The following is a 19,540-nucleotide window of genomic DNA, read 5'->3' as shown; positions in this document are numbered from 1 at the left end:
GTCCCTAATATATGTTTTCCTTAAAACTATCAATCTTCGTGTGTGATTGTCCGTACACCCTTATCCTCTCCTTTTTTTTCCTTCGCGAGCGACTATTTCCCTTCTGACTAACTATAGAATAAGCTGAAATGTATATACATAATAGATATAATAATAGATTTAAGAATTGAGTATGATGAGCGTGAGTGTGAATGCGAGTGTGAACATTGTACAATATCCTTATATCCCCTCCTTTTCCAAAAGAAACTATGTCACCCTTCTAATCTCGAGTCGACCGCGAGTAATCGGTTTCCTACTTTATTAACCCTAGATTTAAGGAAACATGTTGATATATACTAATAAAAGTATAGCTAAGAGTTCGGCTCCTTTAAACCTATGTAACTGAGCCTGTAAAAATAAATGACTTAAATAAAAAAAAAAGCTGCTTTCGGTTTTAACCCTTTGCGGTCGTATTAAATTTGAACATGGGTATCGTACTGGTCGTAATTATTTTTACTTGAAAAAGCAGTGATGTATAACTTTGTGAGATTATATGCAGTATATTCATAACTTGTGAGATTATTAAAGATAAACCTAATTAATTTTTTTGTAAACTCCAGGTAAGTATTTACTAAACAAGTGTTTCAATGTGTGACTTGCATATAAAGAATACGTTTAAATTTTTTTGCAGCCCTGGTTTTCGCATATGTCACAAAAAATAATTAGATCTTAAATAAATCTTCCACCTTTAATCTTTTTGTTTGAACATACAGAACAATGCTTTTCACATCTACACTTTGCCGCAATGCATGAAATGTTGCATTAAGCCTTTCCTCAAGCATGGGTAACAACTTTTGTTTATACTGAGTACCCTTACTTATTATTCATAGAAGCACCATTTTGATTCGTGAACAAGTTCACTAGATATTCAAATTGATTTATAAAAAATGGGAACTGATAAATTGTTGCGTAAAGTATACGATTGGTATAGTTCCTTGCTGTGGTGGCTGAGAGCAGACAAACGACCCCAAAGAGTTAAAACACTACAAAATCGATTTTTACTGGCACTGCAAAAAAAAATGAGCAGTGAGTTCGGATTAAGAATTACAACATTTCAGGGTGCTCATTATTAAATGGGCATTTTGTGTTCCGCCAGGAACTGTTTGCAACTAAGATAAGTTTAACTTCCAGTACCACTTCTTGTGGCGAGATATTTATTGAGCGTTAATTTAATTTTAAAATTAAAATGTGGCTACGAAGTACACAAATTATTCTCCATCGCCATCCCCAATCAGCTTTCCATCAGCACAAATTTACGATAGCAGATTACCCTCTTACTACGGGTGCAGCCCCTTGTATCATTTTGAGGAAGGCCGCAAATTTTAAACAAATTGACTAGGGCATCCGTAGGCGGAAGAGGAAATTAAATTCAGATTCCGTTTACATCCCACCGGGGAGAGTAACTTTGTGTAATTGTATGAAATTAACGCGATTGTGATCCCGAAGTCAGTGGGAGTGTCCGATTTCATTTAGAGGGGCCCATTTCAGCTCGGCCTGAGAAAGTCGTATCATCCTGTACTGGAGCCCAACTAGTATTAACAAATCTGCCGCAAACTTCGGAAGAGTGGTTCGATTTGTGTTGGATGGCTTTGTAATCGGAGAACGACCGACGGACCTTTGGCCGACAGGGGGAAAACTCGGGGTTTCACACCCTGGCCTAAGATGGGAATGAGGAAATTTAGTGTGACAGCAGTGGTTCAACTTGCACCAATGGGAACGAGAGATTAGACAATTAAGATATAGATAAAGCTGATGCACATAACTTACTTTTCCATTCTCCTGCACTTTGGTATCTTTCATAGAGTACGTGTCGGACAAAAGCGCCTGAAGTGGGGGTTGATTTGTATTTCAAAGTGAGCGCGAAAATGATTTTTACATATATACACAAAATACACAAATGTACATAAGTTTTTAAATTTTTGTAGATGAAAAAGCATTGGTTTCGGATAAACGTGTTGTTTTTTTTGTTTGAATAGAAAGAAAAAGAGAAAAGAGAAAAGAGAAAAACGGTTAGAATAATTCCCTGTACATCAGACATTTGGATTGGTTTATATACGGTTTGGTCCATGTTGTGTTTATGGGAGAAGTGTTATTAAGCACCATTATTACGAAAAAGAACGAAAAAATTGTAATTATGTAAAATAGAAAACCTACACACCATACAAAAAATTGTACATCCGAAATCGCATCTATGCTATACACTTTTGTAAGTCATTTTTTTGTTTTCCTTTCCAATTCTATGTCAAACCTAAAGAACGACACCAAACCAGTGCTAGTAAATACACACAGTTGAAAAGTGACGTGCGGGGTGTGAGGTGGTGTTAGAAGAATAAAGAAATACATATATACACTAGTTACAAAGACAAATAATATAGATGATTTGAGGTATAACATTACACGTGATTCGAATTGACCTTTGAGGCTATCTACATAATTCTTCGAAGCTTTTCGTGTTTTGGTTGAATGAATATTAATCGAGAGTACCGTGTGAAAATGAAATATTGAAATACGAACTACATTTCGTCGAATATTGACTGAATAATGACAATATTGTTTTTTTTATTTGTCATTATTTGTCTTTCATTGTCTCCTTCTTTTTTTTTTTTTTTTCTTGTTGCACAGACCAAGATGAAATAAAATGCATTATTAGTGGAATGCATTCCCTCTGACATGATATTCTCCTAATGCATAAACTATCTCTTGACAGTATGCTTGCTGGTTTTATTCGAAGAATAGCAATGTTTCATCGACATTTTCATGAATCGAAGAAACCTTTCTTACATCCTACGTCCACTTTCAGCATCCGTGCTGTAAACTTCACAAATCTTTCAGTGTGTTTCTTCTGCGCAAAAATATACAATAGACGAATTTCATGCCAACTCGTCTTAGGAGTTGGCAGCACCATCTCAGATAGCAGTGAACCGTTGTGGGTGTAAAGACATGAGTCATTTAAGCAACTTTGCATACTTGAAATATTCGAAAAAGAATTAGACTACTTTTTGGAAGAAGCCAATTTTTTTTCTTAATTTTTTACAAAAATTTATAACATAAAAACTATGATACCTACAAAATTCTTGTGAAAGGATGAAATGTAGGAAATTGTTTAAAGTTTTACGAAAAAATACCAAACATTTTTTTGGAAAAAAATTTCGCTGACAAAAAAGTTATTTAAAAAATTAAAATTCATTTATCGTATTTTTTTTTAAATTCCCAAAAACATATATATGAATAGCCCTTAAAATTTCCAACAATTCGTCCATACATTGGAAGATGGGCACTTTTACAGGGAAAAAGTTTTTCGAACAACAACTTTTTCATATTTTCTTTGAAAAAAATACAACTTATCCTAATTTTGTTCAAAGTCAACATAGCGATATAATGTATTCGACAAGGTTTTAGATCTTGTTAAGATATAAACTTTTGTCAAAGACATTAACTTTCTATCTTATATAGTTTTTGTATGAAGACTACTGAAAAAAATTATATTTTGCTCGTAAAATTTTTGTGTGTGAATTCTCACGTTTGATGCTCTTGATATGTTTCTAAATTGAGAAAAGTTCACTTGTTGAAAATTTTGAGGGCTATTTATGTCTATTTTTTTCAGAATTTTAAAAGCTTATGTTTTGAAAAAAATGAATTTTAATTTTCAAAATATTCTTTTTTCAATGAATTTTTTAAAATAATTTCCTACATTCCATTCTTTGACTAACATTTTGTAGGTCTGATAGATTTTTTTGTATTTTTTTTAAATTTTGAGTTTTTTTCAAATTTTTTAAAAACTATAAGATCTACAAAAAGTTGATCAGAGAATGAAATGTAGGAAATTACATAGGTTTTCATTAAAAATTATCAAAGAATTTTTTTGGAAAAAATTTCATTGTATAAAAAAATTTGAAAATCGAAATTCATTTTTCTCGAAAAAATATGCTGTTGAAATTCTGAAAAAATTTATATAAATAGCCCTTAAAATTTCTAACAAGTTTTCCATATATCGGACGATGGGCACATTTACATGGAAAAAGTTTTTCGAACAACAACTTTTTCATGTTTTTCTTTGAAAAAATGCTATTAATGTTCTATGCGTTACATTGTTATGTATAAACTAGCTGACCCGGAAAACTTCGTCCCGCCCAAAATTTGTGTTTTGTTATCAATACCTTCAAACATTCACGTTTTCTTACTATGAGCAAGTTCATGGGTCTAATCGCAGAACTGTTCATCGATTGATCTTCTGATTGACCCCGTTGAATTTACCTTTTACTATAACATTCCTAGTATTTCTAACAAAACTCATCATTATAATAACAGATTATTTTCAGACACAATTCTCGTCCAAGATTGTTCAACCACTTGCAAATAACATGTTTCTCCGTTACATGGAATAAATATTTTTTACAGAAAATATGATAGAATAAAGATAGCCCTAAATCGTTAAATTTCTTCCTCGAGTTCTGCTCTTATCAACACATCCGGTGATTTTTTTCGTCACATTAAAATCAATTTCCAGTTTCGAACAAAGATCAATTTCGCTAGCGCAAATATCAAATGGACTAACAGAACTTGTCACTATATAATTGTAGAACATATGGGAATTTTATTTTCCGAATTTTCCATTTTCCCTTCAGAGTTTTCCGAAAATTTTCAATTGTCATGTTCGATAGGAATATTTTTGGTTGATATATATGTAATGTTTTTATGGGACCCCCTTAATTCTCGAGTAATGCAGAAATTTGTGTTTGTTTTGTATGGCAGCCCCCATTAGAGAGGAGGGTGGAGAGTCTAACTATCATAGAACTATTTATTGCACCCTAAAACCTTCATATGCCTAACATGGTTCCATTTGCTTGATTAGTTCTCGAGTTATGCAGAAATTTGTGTTTCATTTCTATGGCAGCCCCACCTAAGAGAAGGGGTGGAGTATCTAACCACCATAGAATCATTTATTGCACCCTCAAACTTCAGCATGCAAAATTTGGTGCCATTTGCTTGATTAATTCTCGAGTAATACAGAAATTTTGGGTTTCATTTGCATGCCAAAACCCTCCCACCCAAAGAGAGGGGGAGGGGGGGGGCGGATGGAGAGTCTAACCATAATAGAAACATTTATTGCACCCTAAAACCTCCATATGCCTAATTTGGTTTCATTTGCTTGATTAATTCTCGAGTAATGCAGAAATTTGTGTTTCATTTGGCAGAGACTATTATGCTGCACGCAACCGAATATTTATGCAGATCCAATTTGGTTGATTATGGGCCTGATCACGAACGTCACTTCACGGTGAAAACGAAGTGAATTGTATACAACCTTATTACGGCTGTCACCGTGTGTGTAGAATCCGGAAGAGTTCATCCGTCGTGACAACTTTGATGAACTCGGTGTTATTATGAATACCACGATACTGTCACGTCACGGGGAAAAACAAATATATTTGTCACTTGTGTTTTAGATGGTGAAAGCTAGTCACGTGGAATGGAGTAAGTTTGATTTCGGATTTATTTAGCTTTTTTGCTAACATTTTTAATCTTGTCTTGCTTTTAGAGAAAGAAAAGATAAACAAACAGCAATTTACCCGCTTGGTGGCATTTTTAGAACGAAATCCTGACGTATCCGGGGAACGTAAATTTGTTTATTTGGATTCGATAAATGCGCTATGGGATATAATTAAGGACTAGAAATGTAGCTCCCGTAGACCGATTGGAACATGTCGAAAGGTCTAATTTCGATTGCCCTAAATGAATAGAATTTTTTTGTTTCTATTTGAAGGATTAGACTAACAAAGAGTTGCAACCCCATAAAATGGCAATGGAGGCCACTGGCCCAAAACGATAGTTATGATTGATTATGTATATAATTGATTTGTTGATATTTTGTAATGTAACTGTAATGTTTTTTTTCAACATTGCAGAGCTGATTTTCGTAATTCAAACATTCGCAATTGGTGGACAAGACCCGGATCAGGATGATAGTTACATCGAATAAGGCTATTGGTCTTTTGTTTTTACGTAATAGATATTTTCAACGACATTGTTTTGAAGACATATTTTGAATGAAAGAATATTTAAGTTTCAAATAAGAAAAAAAGAATCTATCATTGCAAAGCTTTCAAATTATGCTCTAGTTCTTTTTCCATAATTTTAATATCCGTCTAAAGAAAATCTGAATCATTTTCTGCTTTTGGCAAATTCCTTGAAACTCATCAGAAGTTCCATATGAAAATTATGCTTCTGACCGACGCTGCTGACCAGTTTCTGTTTAAATAATTATATCAAAACTCATGTCCCGTATATCAAATTACACGAGAATGGGAAGGATAAGAGGATTAAACTTCAGAATCCCATATGGAAGTAGCTCAGATTTTACTGATCATGAGATGGATAAATTCGGGTTTATTCTGAGATATAGAAGATATTATTATTCATCAAATTTGTAGACACGGTTCTTAAAAAATTATTCTAACGTTGACCTATACTAAATTCTTCTCACTCTTCAAACGAGTAAGACAGAGCTGAGTACAAGAGTATGCGAGATATCGATTATTAAACTCATGATAGTCATGCTTTATCTCTAGAGTAATTTATAGAAAGAGGAAATAAAACTACATTCCCATGTGTTCAACAACTACATTATTTAAGAGCAACCAAGTATTCCGCCTCATCTTTGAACCAGCGTTTGATTCAGGAAACTAATGCACCAAGCAAATGATTCATGGAATGAGTCCGAATATTTGGCATTGAAATACCGAATCATCGAGGTATAATCGCAAACTTGACATTCTAAAACATACGTTCAATTGAATGGAATATTATCTCATACACTTATTAATTTTACCCACATAACGTTCAAGTATTCCAAGTATTATGACATGCCTCTTATAAACGGGAATGAACTTTTTCACTTCACGGAGTTTATTTTTACACGTGACAATGATGATATACACAAAAAGATTAAGTGAAGTGTAAGTGACGTGAAAGCGTTTGTGACAGTGATGTTCGTGATCAGGCCCGTTTTCTATGAGGATTATGCTTCTGACCGACGCTGCTAACGGGTGCTAGTTATATGTGTCATAGAAATGACATCTGGGAGCGGCTCATATACTGTGACAGATGAACACCAAGATTCCTAAATAATGCGGAATTTTCATCTTCATGTAAACATAATTAGAAGACTCAATAAAAATTGAGCTGACTTCAAGTTAAAGAATGAAAACGATGCGAAATTTTGAGGAAGACGATGATGAGCATCTAGGTGCAAGTACAAAGATGAAACGATGAACCAAAACTGAACATAAAATACGAGGAAAAAAACACAGAATGGAACAGGTAGTAAGCATCTACACATACTCTACAAAATTAGATAAACGGGAAACGGGTTGGTGAAAGGTATTCTACCACCAGGCGGGTGCGAATCTCCAAGTGAGAAGCGATACGGGGATGCTAAAGGAGATTAGTTCCGTCCAATACCTGCACGGTCGGCGTCGAGTTCTGATCGCCAACAGGTTTCGCATTTTCAGTAGGATTCTCAATTGCATTCTAGGGGGGTGTTTTGTTTTTTTTGTTTAAATGGCAGGCATTAAGTCGGTTCGAGATTCGGTTTTGGTTTTGGGTGCCGATTTGCGGTGGGGATACGAAAAAAGAGGTGGTGTTGGTGTTTTGTGGGGTGGTAGGCGTGAGTGTCAGTGAGCGAAAAAACACCAAGATTAGTTGTAACCAAGTAAGTTTCGACCGTTAAGGGTTAATAATGTTGAGGTACAAAAATACGTCGTTCCAATACAATTTTTTTCGGAAGGGTAAGAAGAGAAAATAGGTTAGATATTAAAAATTTGGAATTCAGGTTTTCAGTCGTTATGCTATCTTACCTCCGCGTCCGGATTGTGCTTGCCGTTATCGTCATAGTCGAGACATTGGTTCTCGAGGTGTTCCTCTTCCGTTTGGGGCATTTGCTGCAACTCTTCCTTCGATTTGAAGTCCAGCTTCTTCACGAAGGGAGGTATCAGGAGGCCCAGAATAACCTACATAAGAGGGAATTATATAATACCTTTTTGACACATCTTAGAGGCATGATTATTTACTTTAAGATTCGTATTTTTCCTCGTCCGCAAACCACCCATCCACAGATCAGCGAGGATAATTTGGCTGCAGGGGTGAGCAAGAATGGATCGGTGGTTTGCCGCCACGGCAAGCGAAAGACAGCTCTGACTCGACCAGGACTGCAGTTCGCACGTTAGCAGCCGTTGTGCCCTTTCTCCATCCTGGCGATAGCAAAAATCCAGCAGTTTCAGACCTTTAACCTCAAACTCTTTCGCGTAGCTTCTGAGTTCTTCGTAGATCTCCGTGTCTAGATCATCGTCAGCGGCTTCGTGAGCCATTGCTTTGTATAGCTTACAGGCCACCAGAGACTTGGCGAGAGCTTCCTCTCCGTGTGTCCACATCAGCAGCGCCATCTGCTGTCGCTTCGTCAGCACAGCCCAAATCAGCAATTCATTGAACGGAAACTCAAATAAGGCCATATCGGATGTCACTGGCAGCAATCCTGCGACCAGACTCATCGAGTTAATACCAGCACTACGTGTGAATGTGGACGGCTTCCGGTGCGTGTTAACGTAACTGTTCATGACCTTCGCATAGATCGGCCGGAATTTCCGCCGCGTGTAGTACGATCGATAGGCACCGCCCATCAGTTTGTTTATCACTAGCCCAATATCGTGCAGCGTGTACACGTAACCCCTCGGTATATGTGGACGTACATCCCTGAGGATGTACCCTAAGGTGTTCGCGGGGCCATGCTTTGTGTTGTACAGTTCCTCCAATCGGGGTATCGTCAGAAATTTACGCATCGACACCCCGTTCTCCAGCAACAGTTTAACGAAATCTATTCTGTCATGCTCTAACGCTTGCATCATCGCTTCATCCAACGCACCGTGAGGCCATTCCTGACCGTACACGAATATCTCCGATCGGGCGATGTCTACCCGATTCCAGGTCAGCGCCAGACTCAACTGCTCCGGTGGACTTAGGTGCTGTGATTTAAAGAGTGCAGTTAAAATAGTTTGGTCCAATTCCTGAGCGTTGCCTTCTGGTCGATCCTGTATCCGGAACACGGTTATCTAAGGCGGGAAGGAACATTTGTATCAATGAATCAGTTACTCTCAAATTTGTTCAGAGTTAGTACCAGATTTTTATTTTTAGTACACATCAGCAGCTCCTGATACAGCTGCTCGGCCTGTTCGGGGCCCACTTCGAAGGTTTTCTGTATCGTCCCGAGGAGGTAATCGTGCATCGATTCCAACACGACCTGTTCGCCCGAATCGGTGGCGTATCTACAAAACAAACTTCAAAAGTTACCGATCTTCTCTACACCCAGGGGGAAGGGTTTATTATTTGCATAGTTACTTATGTACAAAGGCGATCAGATCAGCGGCCCGGCCCGACCCATCGCAAACCACTACCGGCACCGGTGGGCTGTCGGTGACATACTCTAGCACAGCTCTGATTGTGTTTGTACCGCCCTCGATTACCAAGCAGACTACGGGAGTGCTGGAATGCGTAACTAAAACGAGGAAGAAATACGTGGGCGAAGAATAATCCGTTACAAGCTATTTCAACACGGGGCTGTCGGTAGAAGCTGCAGCTCATTTCAGCGCATGATTTTAATTGGATGCAATAAGGGGTAAGTGGGTAAGTTTTACAGCTACTACCAACTAGGAAGTGATGGACGATGTAAGATCAGCATCTCTAAGTTTGAATTGAGTCGAGCTGATGATTCTAAGAACAACAACAACGATGACAACCCGAATTGTCTGAGGATAGTTTAGTTCTACTTTATTGTGTTATGGTTTCTGGAACAATTACGATTATTACAGTGCTTGTAGAAAATTTAGTATGTAGATTATGTTATCCAGGACTGGCAGCACCAATTACTATGTATCCATTGCAAACTTGAACATTCTGGATGGTAAATCCACCACAATGGTATAGTTCTATCAAAAGTTTAGCCTTCTTCACAAATTTATAAACAAACAAAGACCTATGCTCGCTTGGGATCTCATCACACCCAGTTGCATCCCAATGGGTTCAACTATTGTAGAGTGATATCAAACCGACAACAACAATCGCTAATTACGACACCTAGAGTTATTGGTTACTGGCTGCTAAGCATTCGCACTTCAAACATCCTACATAGAGATAGTCCGCTAAGAGAAGGAAGCTACAGGAGATGCTACGACTCGTGCAATTAGTTACTACAATCTAAACACCCCAGGATTCATACGAAACAACAAAATCGAGAAAAATGGGGTTAAAAACCCTTTGGCTTCAGAAAAAACATATTTAAGTGCCACGCTGCGAATGGTACATCCCGCTCCATGGCATGACGAAAACAGATGAAACTTTGGCGGCAGACTATATTTACCTTTGTAATGGAAGTTCATCAGAACGGAAAGTGCCTTATCTTTAAAACGCAAAATGTGAAGAGAAGAAAATGTTTGAGAGGGAGACATAGAAAAAAAAAACGATGGAATATTAGGATTTTTGTTTCGTCTAAATGCACATTGAATTCTTTAAAATTATCATTTTTTGTCTGTCTCCTCCATCAAACCAATAAAAAAGTTCGTTGGTAGAACACATTAGAGATAAGACTGCTAGCCAGGAGCTGATATTTTTTTAAAGAGTGAATGTGGAGGAGGATGAGAAAATATTTATGATATTTCTCAGTTGAATCCCCCGAAGTGGAAGTTCGTAAGCTGCACACTGATTTCGTTAATGGAAATAATGGGGAAAAATTCACCGGATGCAAAACTCTCGCATCGTTGGATGTCATAGTCACCAGATGTCACCCATTAGAAGCGGTGTTCAGTTGAGACGATGATGGCAAAGAAGTGTTGATTTATTAAAAACGAGCGATTCCGAATCGTTCAATTTTGTCAGCTGATGTCTTATCATTGGGTGGAATTTCCAATTAATGTCGTCTACTTTCGCAGAATAATGGAAGTGTTGTGTGAGTATGGGGAGACAAGAACCTGACCATGTAATTGATGGACTTTCAGGCGAAATTTTCATTCACACAAACAGGCACACACACACACATACTAAATGGAATTTGCAGTTCATTGGGATCGATTATCATCGATTTGTACACGTTTCTGGTGTGAGAGGATATGTATTTCCCGTGAGTGGAAAGATTTTTCTGAGTAATAATATTTGAAGAAGGCGTATATAAGTCAACGAATGATCCCAGAATATAGTATATAGAAATTTAGAGGCTAGGTTGCTAACGTTTATTCATAACAAACCAACTTGTGTAAAGACTTGTTATACTATAAAACCGAAGTAGATTAAGACTGATGAGGAAACTAATTCGAAACGTAAAATTTTCATTAAAACATATTTATTTAAAAACACTCCACAGAGACAGGCTTCAGGGCTTCATGGGTGTACTTGTTATACTCAAGCGTATAGGATAATGATTATACGCTGTTGACAGCTAGATGTGTAGATGCTTCCTGAAAATTGGTACCTTGCTGGTGGTATCGGTTCTGAAGCAACGAGGTGTCGTAGAACAAATTCCAATGAATATTTTGAAACTTTATGACAATACCTAAAGCGTTACATAGGGGTTTTTGAAAATTCGCAAAATTGTCAAAATGGCAGCAATTTTTGTTAAAAATGAGCTATTTTTCATGAAAAATTGCTGCTTAGAAGTTCATTAAAAATCGAAAAAAAGGGATATCAAAAAACGGCTATGTAACGCTTTAGATAATTCATTATTACATGCTGATAAAAAATTTCAGCCAAATCGGTTGAGTAGATTCTGAGATGTGCTCCCTTGGCCGAGTGGTTAGCGTCATAACTAACATGCCGGGTGTTCGGGTTCGATTCCCGTTCTGGTCGGGGGAATTTTTTGTCAAAGAAATTTCCTCCGACTTGCACTGTGATCACGCGTATTCTAGAGCTTGCCACTCAGAATTCATTCAAGGCGTGTTATTTGGCTTAGAAATCTCAACTAAGTACTAATAAAAATGACGCAAGTAATACTACGTTGAGACGGCGAAGTTCCTCTAGGAACGTTAGTACCATTGAAGAAGAAGAAGATTCTGAGATATCGATACCAGCAGTTGAAAAAATATGTTTTCGAGAAAAAAGCGTTTCAAATTTCGTACAGCAATACTATATCCCTTGAGGTGACTTCATACTTTCGGCTGTAATTTTCCAACGAAATCAAATATCGAAAAATTAAACATTTATGAGAGTATAAGTTTCCCAAAAATGCAAAAACAAAAATTCGATTTTTCCGATTTTCCAGACGGGGTCTCCCTCAAATATGCACAAGTTGCGATGAATTATGTATCATTTATCTACCATTTCATCAAAATCTGAGAACCACTATATCGGATTGGCATGGAATGGTTGTACAGGTCGGACTCGATTATCCGGAGTATTTATTTTTTTTCACTCCAGATAATCGAATTCTACGGATAATAGAGTCAAAAAAAATTTTTTTTCATTCGTTTTTTTTGCATGTATTTTTTGTTTTTTGAATTTAAAAGAGGAATTTGATTTTTGATTCATTCCCTTAAAGTCAGAAAACACCTTTCTCACATGAAAAAAATAAATTTATCCAGATTCTCTCAGGAAGTGATAGGCGATCATATTTGATGAAAAAAATCCGTCTACGCATATGTTCGAATTTCAACAATGACTGAGTTATAGAATTTTTTTTCTGTTTCGGACTCTGTTGCCTCAAACTGGCTCCAAGACAACTCTGTTGCCTTCATTTGAAAGCTGAGAAAATTTAGTATAGGATATAGTATTGTATAATTCAGATGTTCCGAATTAGTGTATTTTAATAACATTTTGGAAGTGAGAAACTTAAAAGTTAATAATTAATAATGTGTTATTATTACTTTTATCCTAAAAATGTACTTATTGGATTGTTCCTATCAATTAAATTGAAGCTCTCAAACCGCTCTACAATTTGTTCTTTGACACCCAAATCTATCTTTCTTAATTTGGCTGCAATATCGATATAAAGAATTCCTGGTAAAAAATCAAGCAAAATCTCCAAAAATCCCACTGTACATGTTATATTCACTCAAATTTCACCTTAACGTTGAAAGGTTACATTTCTTCTTGAAATATGTCATATTTGAAACATAAAAAAAAATATTTTGTTTCAATCTGTATATAATCGAGCCCAAAATTGTATATAATCGAATCACATATAATCGAGTCTGACCTGTATCAAATGAAAGGGATCGACTAGTAGAACACAGTTATTTATTAAAAATGCAAATCCAAAATGGCCACCACCACAAAGTGGCGCCAAATATATATATTTTTATCAAAACCACATACCCATATTATCAAATGAAAGTGCTCGACTAGTAGAACATAGCAGATCATGAAAAATTCAAATCCAAGATGGCCACAGTCCGCAAATAACTGATTACTTTTTAATGGTTTCATTCAGCTTGCCCTGTTAGTATGTATGTTTGAGTGTATGTAGGATTGCCCCACATTAATTGAAATTTGACCCCGTTCCTGATCACTGATTGTTCTGAAATTTCGAACATACCTTTAATTCAATGTCCTGGAAAAAAGGTAACGCAGATGGTAGAGTTTCGTGCGACATAGCATGCGCTGCCATATCTATTTCTCAAATAGTGACGTCAGTCGTTGTGTTTATCTTTGATTGCCCTCCGCATCCATGTGAAAATGCTATTTTTAGGAAGTAATTTATCAATTAAAAACGTACATTTTTTTAGAGTTTCCGCTGAATATGAGGCTTATGTAATAGTGTGCAATGAATATTTGTGAAATCACGTCGAAAAAGACGGATAAAAGTGATATTTACATGTGTCATTTTCACTCTCCCGCGTTCATAGAAACAAACGAAGTTTCATTATTTTAACATTATGAAGTGTATGTTTCGAGGGCTCTTAGTTTCGGTGTGTATGTTGTGAGAGAAGAATCGCCAATTAATCAGAATTTCGTCGGAAATGTTAGTGATTTCATGAACTAAACAAACGATTGCTCTCTGAATCTTTTTACCACATAGATAATCGAAATAAGCCATGATACAATTGTCATCTGTTAAAAAACAAATAGTTGAATGATTTCATGAAAATTTTGGCTCAAAATATCACGCAAACGTGAGAACTTTCAACATTGTTTTGTTTCTTCCATATACATTCCATATTGAATGCAAATAATTACGACACGATATTTTGCTTGCCAATACAGATATACTTCGCCTACTGCTCCACCTCTATATGTACCTCAATGCCTTTAATTATACTGCCATTATAAAACTCCTTGAAAATTCAATTTGGCCGTCCCTAAAAAATTGCCGAATGGCTTGACTTGGAGGATAGACTACATTATGAACAACATAAATTCGAAAAGGTAACCGCCACTAAATAGTCGACTATGTATTTTTTGCATTCCCCTCAATACAGGGAAACTTCGATATAGCGTACCCTCGTTATAACGTACACAATTTCAAAGTCCAAAGGAATAATTTTTTGAATACTATTTTTCTGAATGAACAATTAATTATCTGTATTTTGATACTAAAGCTTGGTTTGTACTTTTAACCAATCCCGCAGTACAAATGTTTTGTGATTCCGGATTCTAAATGAATCAAAATCAACAGTACGAAGAGAAACATCATGAGAAAGGTTGGCTTCGTCTTCTAGTTGAATTTATCCATTAACCTTACTCAAACAGCAACACTATAAAGTAATATAAGCTACGTTTCTGAGTTCTTTATTATGTTTCGATATAACGTACAATTCGATACAACGTACAATTTTGAAAGTAAAATGTACGTTATATCGAAGTTACCCTGTATTGTTATCAAATAAAATGATTTGACTAATAGAATACAGTAAATAATAAAAATATTCCGAAGAAAGTTAGGTAAGAAATAAAAATTAAAAAAAAAGTTGAATGGTTTTATTGTAGAGATACCATTGTAGTATACGAATGGTACAGAGAATTTACTAAAAACTAGAAAATAAAATAAATGAAACAGCTTTTCAGGTTATACGGATTAATGTACTAAAAGCTAGAAAATAATTAGACAAGTAACAGTTAGTAGTTATCACATCCGTTCCTTCATTCATGTTTGTGTTGTTGATAATGTAGTGTATTCTCCGAGTCAAGCCATTCAGCCATTTTTAAGCGGCGTCAAATTGAATTTTTCAAGATCATGGAATACGTAGTTTTATAATGGCAATAGAATTAAAGGTTTGTTCCAAATTTCAGATCAATCAGTGATCAGGAACGGGGTCAAATATCAATTAATGTGGGACAATCCTACGAACACTCAAACATACATACAAACAGGGCAAGCTGAATGAAACCATTAAAAAGTAATCAGTTATTTGGGAACTGCGGCCATCTTGGATTTGTATTTTCCATGATCTACTGTGTTCTACTAGTCAAGTCCTTTCATTTGATACCCATATTGAAGGGGTTGGAAAAAAATATGGTACCATCTTGTGGTGGCGTCCATCATGGATTTGCATTTTTCATAAATAACTGTATTCTACTAGTCAAGTCCTTTCATTTGATACCCATATTGATGGGGTTGTGAAAAAATATATATGGTGCCATCTTGCGGTGGCGGCCATCTTAGATTTGCATTTTTCATAAATAACTGTATTCTACTAGTCAAGCCCTTTCATTTGATACCCATATTGATGGGGTTCTGAGAAAATATGTAATCCGCCATCTTGTGGTGGCGGCCATTTTGGATTTGTAGTTTTCATAAATAACTATATGCTGGGTTGACTAGTAGGGCTTGACTAGTAGCCCTTTCATTTGATACCCATATTGGCTATTCAATATGGAATTATTATACAAATTATTCAAAATTTCCGAAAATCAAAAATAAAATACTCCGGATAATCGAGTCTAAAATTCCGGATAATCGAGTCCGACTTGTATATTAAGATTGCGACTACTCAAGCTATCATAATCTGATATGCGTGAGTATACCCTTTCGAATCTCTAAATCAGCATCCAGTTAAATTCTTTAATTGTAAAAAATTCATTACCACACAACATGCTCGATATCATGATATCCTGGACCAACATTACACAAATTGTTAGTAGAAAAAAACGTGAATTGAGCACGAATTAATTGGACAACATACAATACAACAGCTGATAAATGCCTGTTACCAACAAATGGAGAATAATTCATAATACGCTTCGATTAACAATGTGAACTAATGTGAACCCGAATGTAGGCAAAGAGATTGCTCGTTCCGTCGCGGAGGGAAGTGAGTGGTTAGTGCAATCGAAGGAAAACATACCCATTGTAATTGTCAAATTGTTAACTTTTTCTACTGGGGGTCTCCGTAGCCACATTGGTTGCGCATTCGCTTAGTAAGCGATCGATCGCGAGTTTAAAACTCTCAGGGCCCTCATTGACCATCTTTGTGTTGTTACAGAATAACTACGTCCACGCAACAACCATCAGCGATGGAGGTCGATCACGGTCGAAATAAGATCGATCCATCCGTATAACTGCTCTGCTCTGCAAGACACATATCGGGCTGCTGTTCTATGAATAACTCAACAATGATTAAATAATCAACTGTCTCCGCTGTCCGGTCTAGCTTGGATAATGGAAGAACAGAAGGAAAGCTCTTACGCCTAAATGGCTACTTTGTAAATGTGTACCATATGCAATGGTATAGAAGGGAATACCCTAACGCCGAAAATGGCAACTGTGTGTAATGTGTTAATTATAGATATGATAAACATGTGACATGTACACGATTAAAATTCGGATCTGTTACAGCTAAAATGCTAATGAGCCTAAAAATATAAAAAAGCGATAACAAAAACTTTTCCTACTATATTTACTGTTCATGTTTTAAGCAAAAAAAATTCTGTTTAAATTTCCTGTCTAATGGTATATAACACAACATATGTCGCAATAACGATTGTGAGTGATAAAGGGTGTGTCACATCAAATTGCATCACGGAAAAAACGCTGTAGAAATTTATTTTTTAGGAATTATATCTTCAGCCTTCGCTTATAATCAGATAAGAGTGTATAGATCACGTTGGCCATGCTTCACTGTCAATTTTTCGTAAATTTGTAAAATGTCGTCGAATGAAAAAGAGCGTCGTGAATTAATCCTGTGCACTCATTTCGTGAATCCGGAGTTGTCACATCGGGTCATCGGTAAGATGCTGGGAATCGTTCAATCCACGGTCAGCAGAGTACTAAAACGATACTTCGAGAACCTAACCATCGACCGGAAGGTGAAGAACGGCAAAAATGGATGCTCCGTCAGTGAAAAAGATCACAAGCGCGTAGTTAAGCAGTTTAGACGTGATCCGAGAAGTTCGGTCCGGGATGTCACCAATAAGCTGAATTTGTCAAGTTCATTCGTCCAGCGGACCAAGCAGCGGGAGGGCCTGCGTACATACAAGGTTCAGAAGGCTCCTAACCGCGACGAAAGGCAAAACATGGTGGGGAAGACGCGAGCCCGGAAGCAGTACACCGAAATGCTGACGAAGCCGCATTGCCTGGTAATGGACGACGAAACCTACGTCAAAGCGGACTTTCGTCAGCTGCCGGGCCTGTTGTTCTTCTCCGCAGAGGACAAATTCAGCGTTCCGGAGGAGATTCGCAAGCAGAAACTATCCAAGTTTGCCAAAAAGTACATGGTGTGGCAAACGATCTGCTCTTGCGGAAAGCGGAGCGCCCCCTTCGTGATGACCGGCACGGTAAACGGGCAGGTTTACCTTAAGGAGTGCCTACAGAAGCGCTTACTACCACTATTGAAGCAGCACGGAGCCCGACCATCTTCTGGCCGGATCTCGCTTCGTGCCACTATTCAAAGGACGTGTTGGAGTGGTACGAAGCCAACGGGGTCACCTTCGTGCCAAAGGAAATGAACCCGCCCAACGCGCCGGGGCTTCGCCCAATAGAGAGATATTGGGCGATTATGAAGCAGGCCCTCCGGAAGAACCCAAAATTTGTCAAATCGGAGGCGGACTTCAAGAGAAAATGGATTTCTGTTAAAAAAAACTACAACCTGACTACAGAACCTTATGGACGGGGTAAAGAGGAAGGTGCGAGCATACGGGCTTGGGCTCGAAGTATGAATAAAAAGAAAATGCCAAAAGTTGTTTAATAGTTTTTATTTTACTATCTAAAATTTTCAAAAGGATCGGTCTACTGGCTAATTTCTACAGCGTTTTTTTCGTGATGCAATTTGATGTGACACGCCCTTTATGAGTTTGAAAACTCTCAATGAATCGTAACATTTTGCATAGAGTGACCCCCTATATATTAGGTGTACCGGTAAGTTTCATTGGTTTTACAACAGATGGCGTAATTTGATCATTATTCCAGTAAATCAAATTTCCAGATATTCGTTGGAAATCTACTGTCATTGCGAGTCTTTTTCAGTATATTTAAAAAAGTCGAAGCGTAAACAACATAGTTTTTGCCACTTCGAATATATCGAATTTCGTACCAGTGTTTTTGCGGGGAGTGTTCTTTCATTATATCGATATGAAGAAAAAAGTTGCGGAAAATCATCGCATTTTGGTGGAAGTTTATGGTGATCATGCTCCAACTGAGCAAACGTGTCAGACGTGGTTTGCACGGTTTAAAAGGGGTAATTTTGACTTGAAAGACGTAGAACGTTCCGGACCGCCAAAAAAAAAAATTGAAGATGGAGAATTGGAGGCTTTACTCGATCAAGATCCGTCACAAACGCAACAAGAACTTGCAGATACACTTGGAGTAGCTCAGCAAACCATATCCGATCGTTTAAAAGCAACGGGAATGATCCGAAAGATAGGACATTGGGTGCCGTTTGAATTGAAGCCACGAGACGTCGAACCGTTTTTTCACGTGCGAACAACTGCTCCAACTGCATAAAAGCAAGGGTTTTTTGCATCGAATCGTTACTAGCGATGAAAGATGGGTCCATTACGCCGGCCATGCATCAACATCGACGGCCAAAAATTGGATCGATCCGTGATTAGCCGACAAACCGGCCGATTATTTCCGCTAAAAAGATCAGTGAATTGCCGGAAAGGAAAAGTTGTGACTAGCGATGGGCAATACTTTGAATATTAAATTTGTAACGATTTTTGTAGGATAAAGCATGATTTTTGAAAAAAAACAAGAAACTTACCGGTACACCTATTACATTTCATTATATGACAAAAAAATCTCAGGTCTTAAAATTTAAAAAGTTATTTTTTTTGTAAATTTTAAGAAAAAAAATTAGGCCCTTTTCAGAAAGTCATCCAGATTTTTTGTGTGATTTCATATTCATGAAATTGCTTGAATGGGCAACATTTACGCAATAACAAAGTTTCACTGTAATCTGAGATGGTGCCGCCAATGGCCAGTCGAGTTTATATGAAATTCGTGACATATTTTTCGAAAGGATCGGGTCTTATATTTTGTCTAAAAACTACCATGTGTTTCCATCCAAAATATAGTCTGTGTTTTTGGTCT

The 19,540-nt window shown here is 37.0% G+C and overlaps 1 protein-coding gene across 20 annotated transcripts in view; it reads right to left on the bottom strand.

Moving 5' to 3' along the window:
• LOC129771454 (transient receptor potential cation channel trpm) overlaps positions 1-19,540 on the bottom strand; it is a 338,130-nt gene that overhangs the window by 44,005 nt on the left and 274,585 nt on the right. For 10 of the 20 annotated variants that reach the window (XM_055775103.1, XM_055775106.1, XM_055775112.1 and 7 more), the window contains 7 exons: positions 10,448-10,486; positions 9,430-9,586; positions 9,209-9,368; positions 8,109-9,143; positions 7,896-8,048; positions 7,501-7,569; positions 1,807-1,863 (listed from right to left, as the gene is read on the bottom strand). In XM_055775103.1, coding sequence (XP_055631078.1) covers positions 1,807-1,863; positions 7,501-7,569; positions 7,896-8,048; positions 8,109-9,143; positions 9,209-9,368; positions 9,430-9,586; positions 10,448-10,486 — 1,670 coding nt within the window. The remainder of the gene's footprint in view (positions 1-1,806; positions 1,864-7,500; positions 7,570-7,895; positions 8,049-8,108; positions 9,144-9,208; positions 9,369-9,429; positions 9,587-10,447; positions 10,487-19,540) is intronic. The other 10 variants (XM_055775099.1, XM_055775101.1, XM_055775100.1 and 7 more) reach the window with 8 other exon arrangements.

Source organism: Toxorhynchites rutilus, chromosome 2 (assembly GCF_029784135.1).
Source record: "Toxorhynchites rutilus septentrionalis strain SRP chromosome 2, ASM2978413v1, whole genome shotgun sequence".
Classification (NCBI taxonomy): Eukaryota; Metazoa; Arthropoda; class Insecta; order Diptera; family Culicidae; genus Toxorhynchites; species Toxorhynchites rutilus.
Note: the sequence above shows the minus strand (reverse complement) of the source record. Positions and strands in the feature narration are given on the sequence as shown.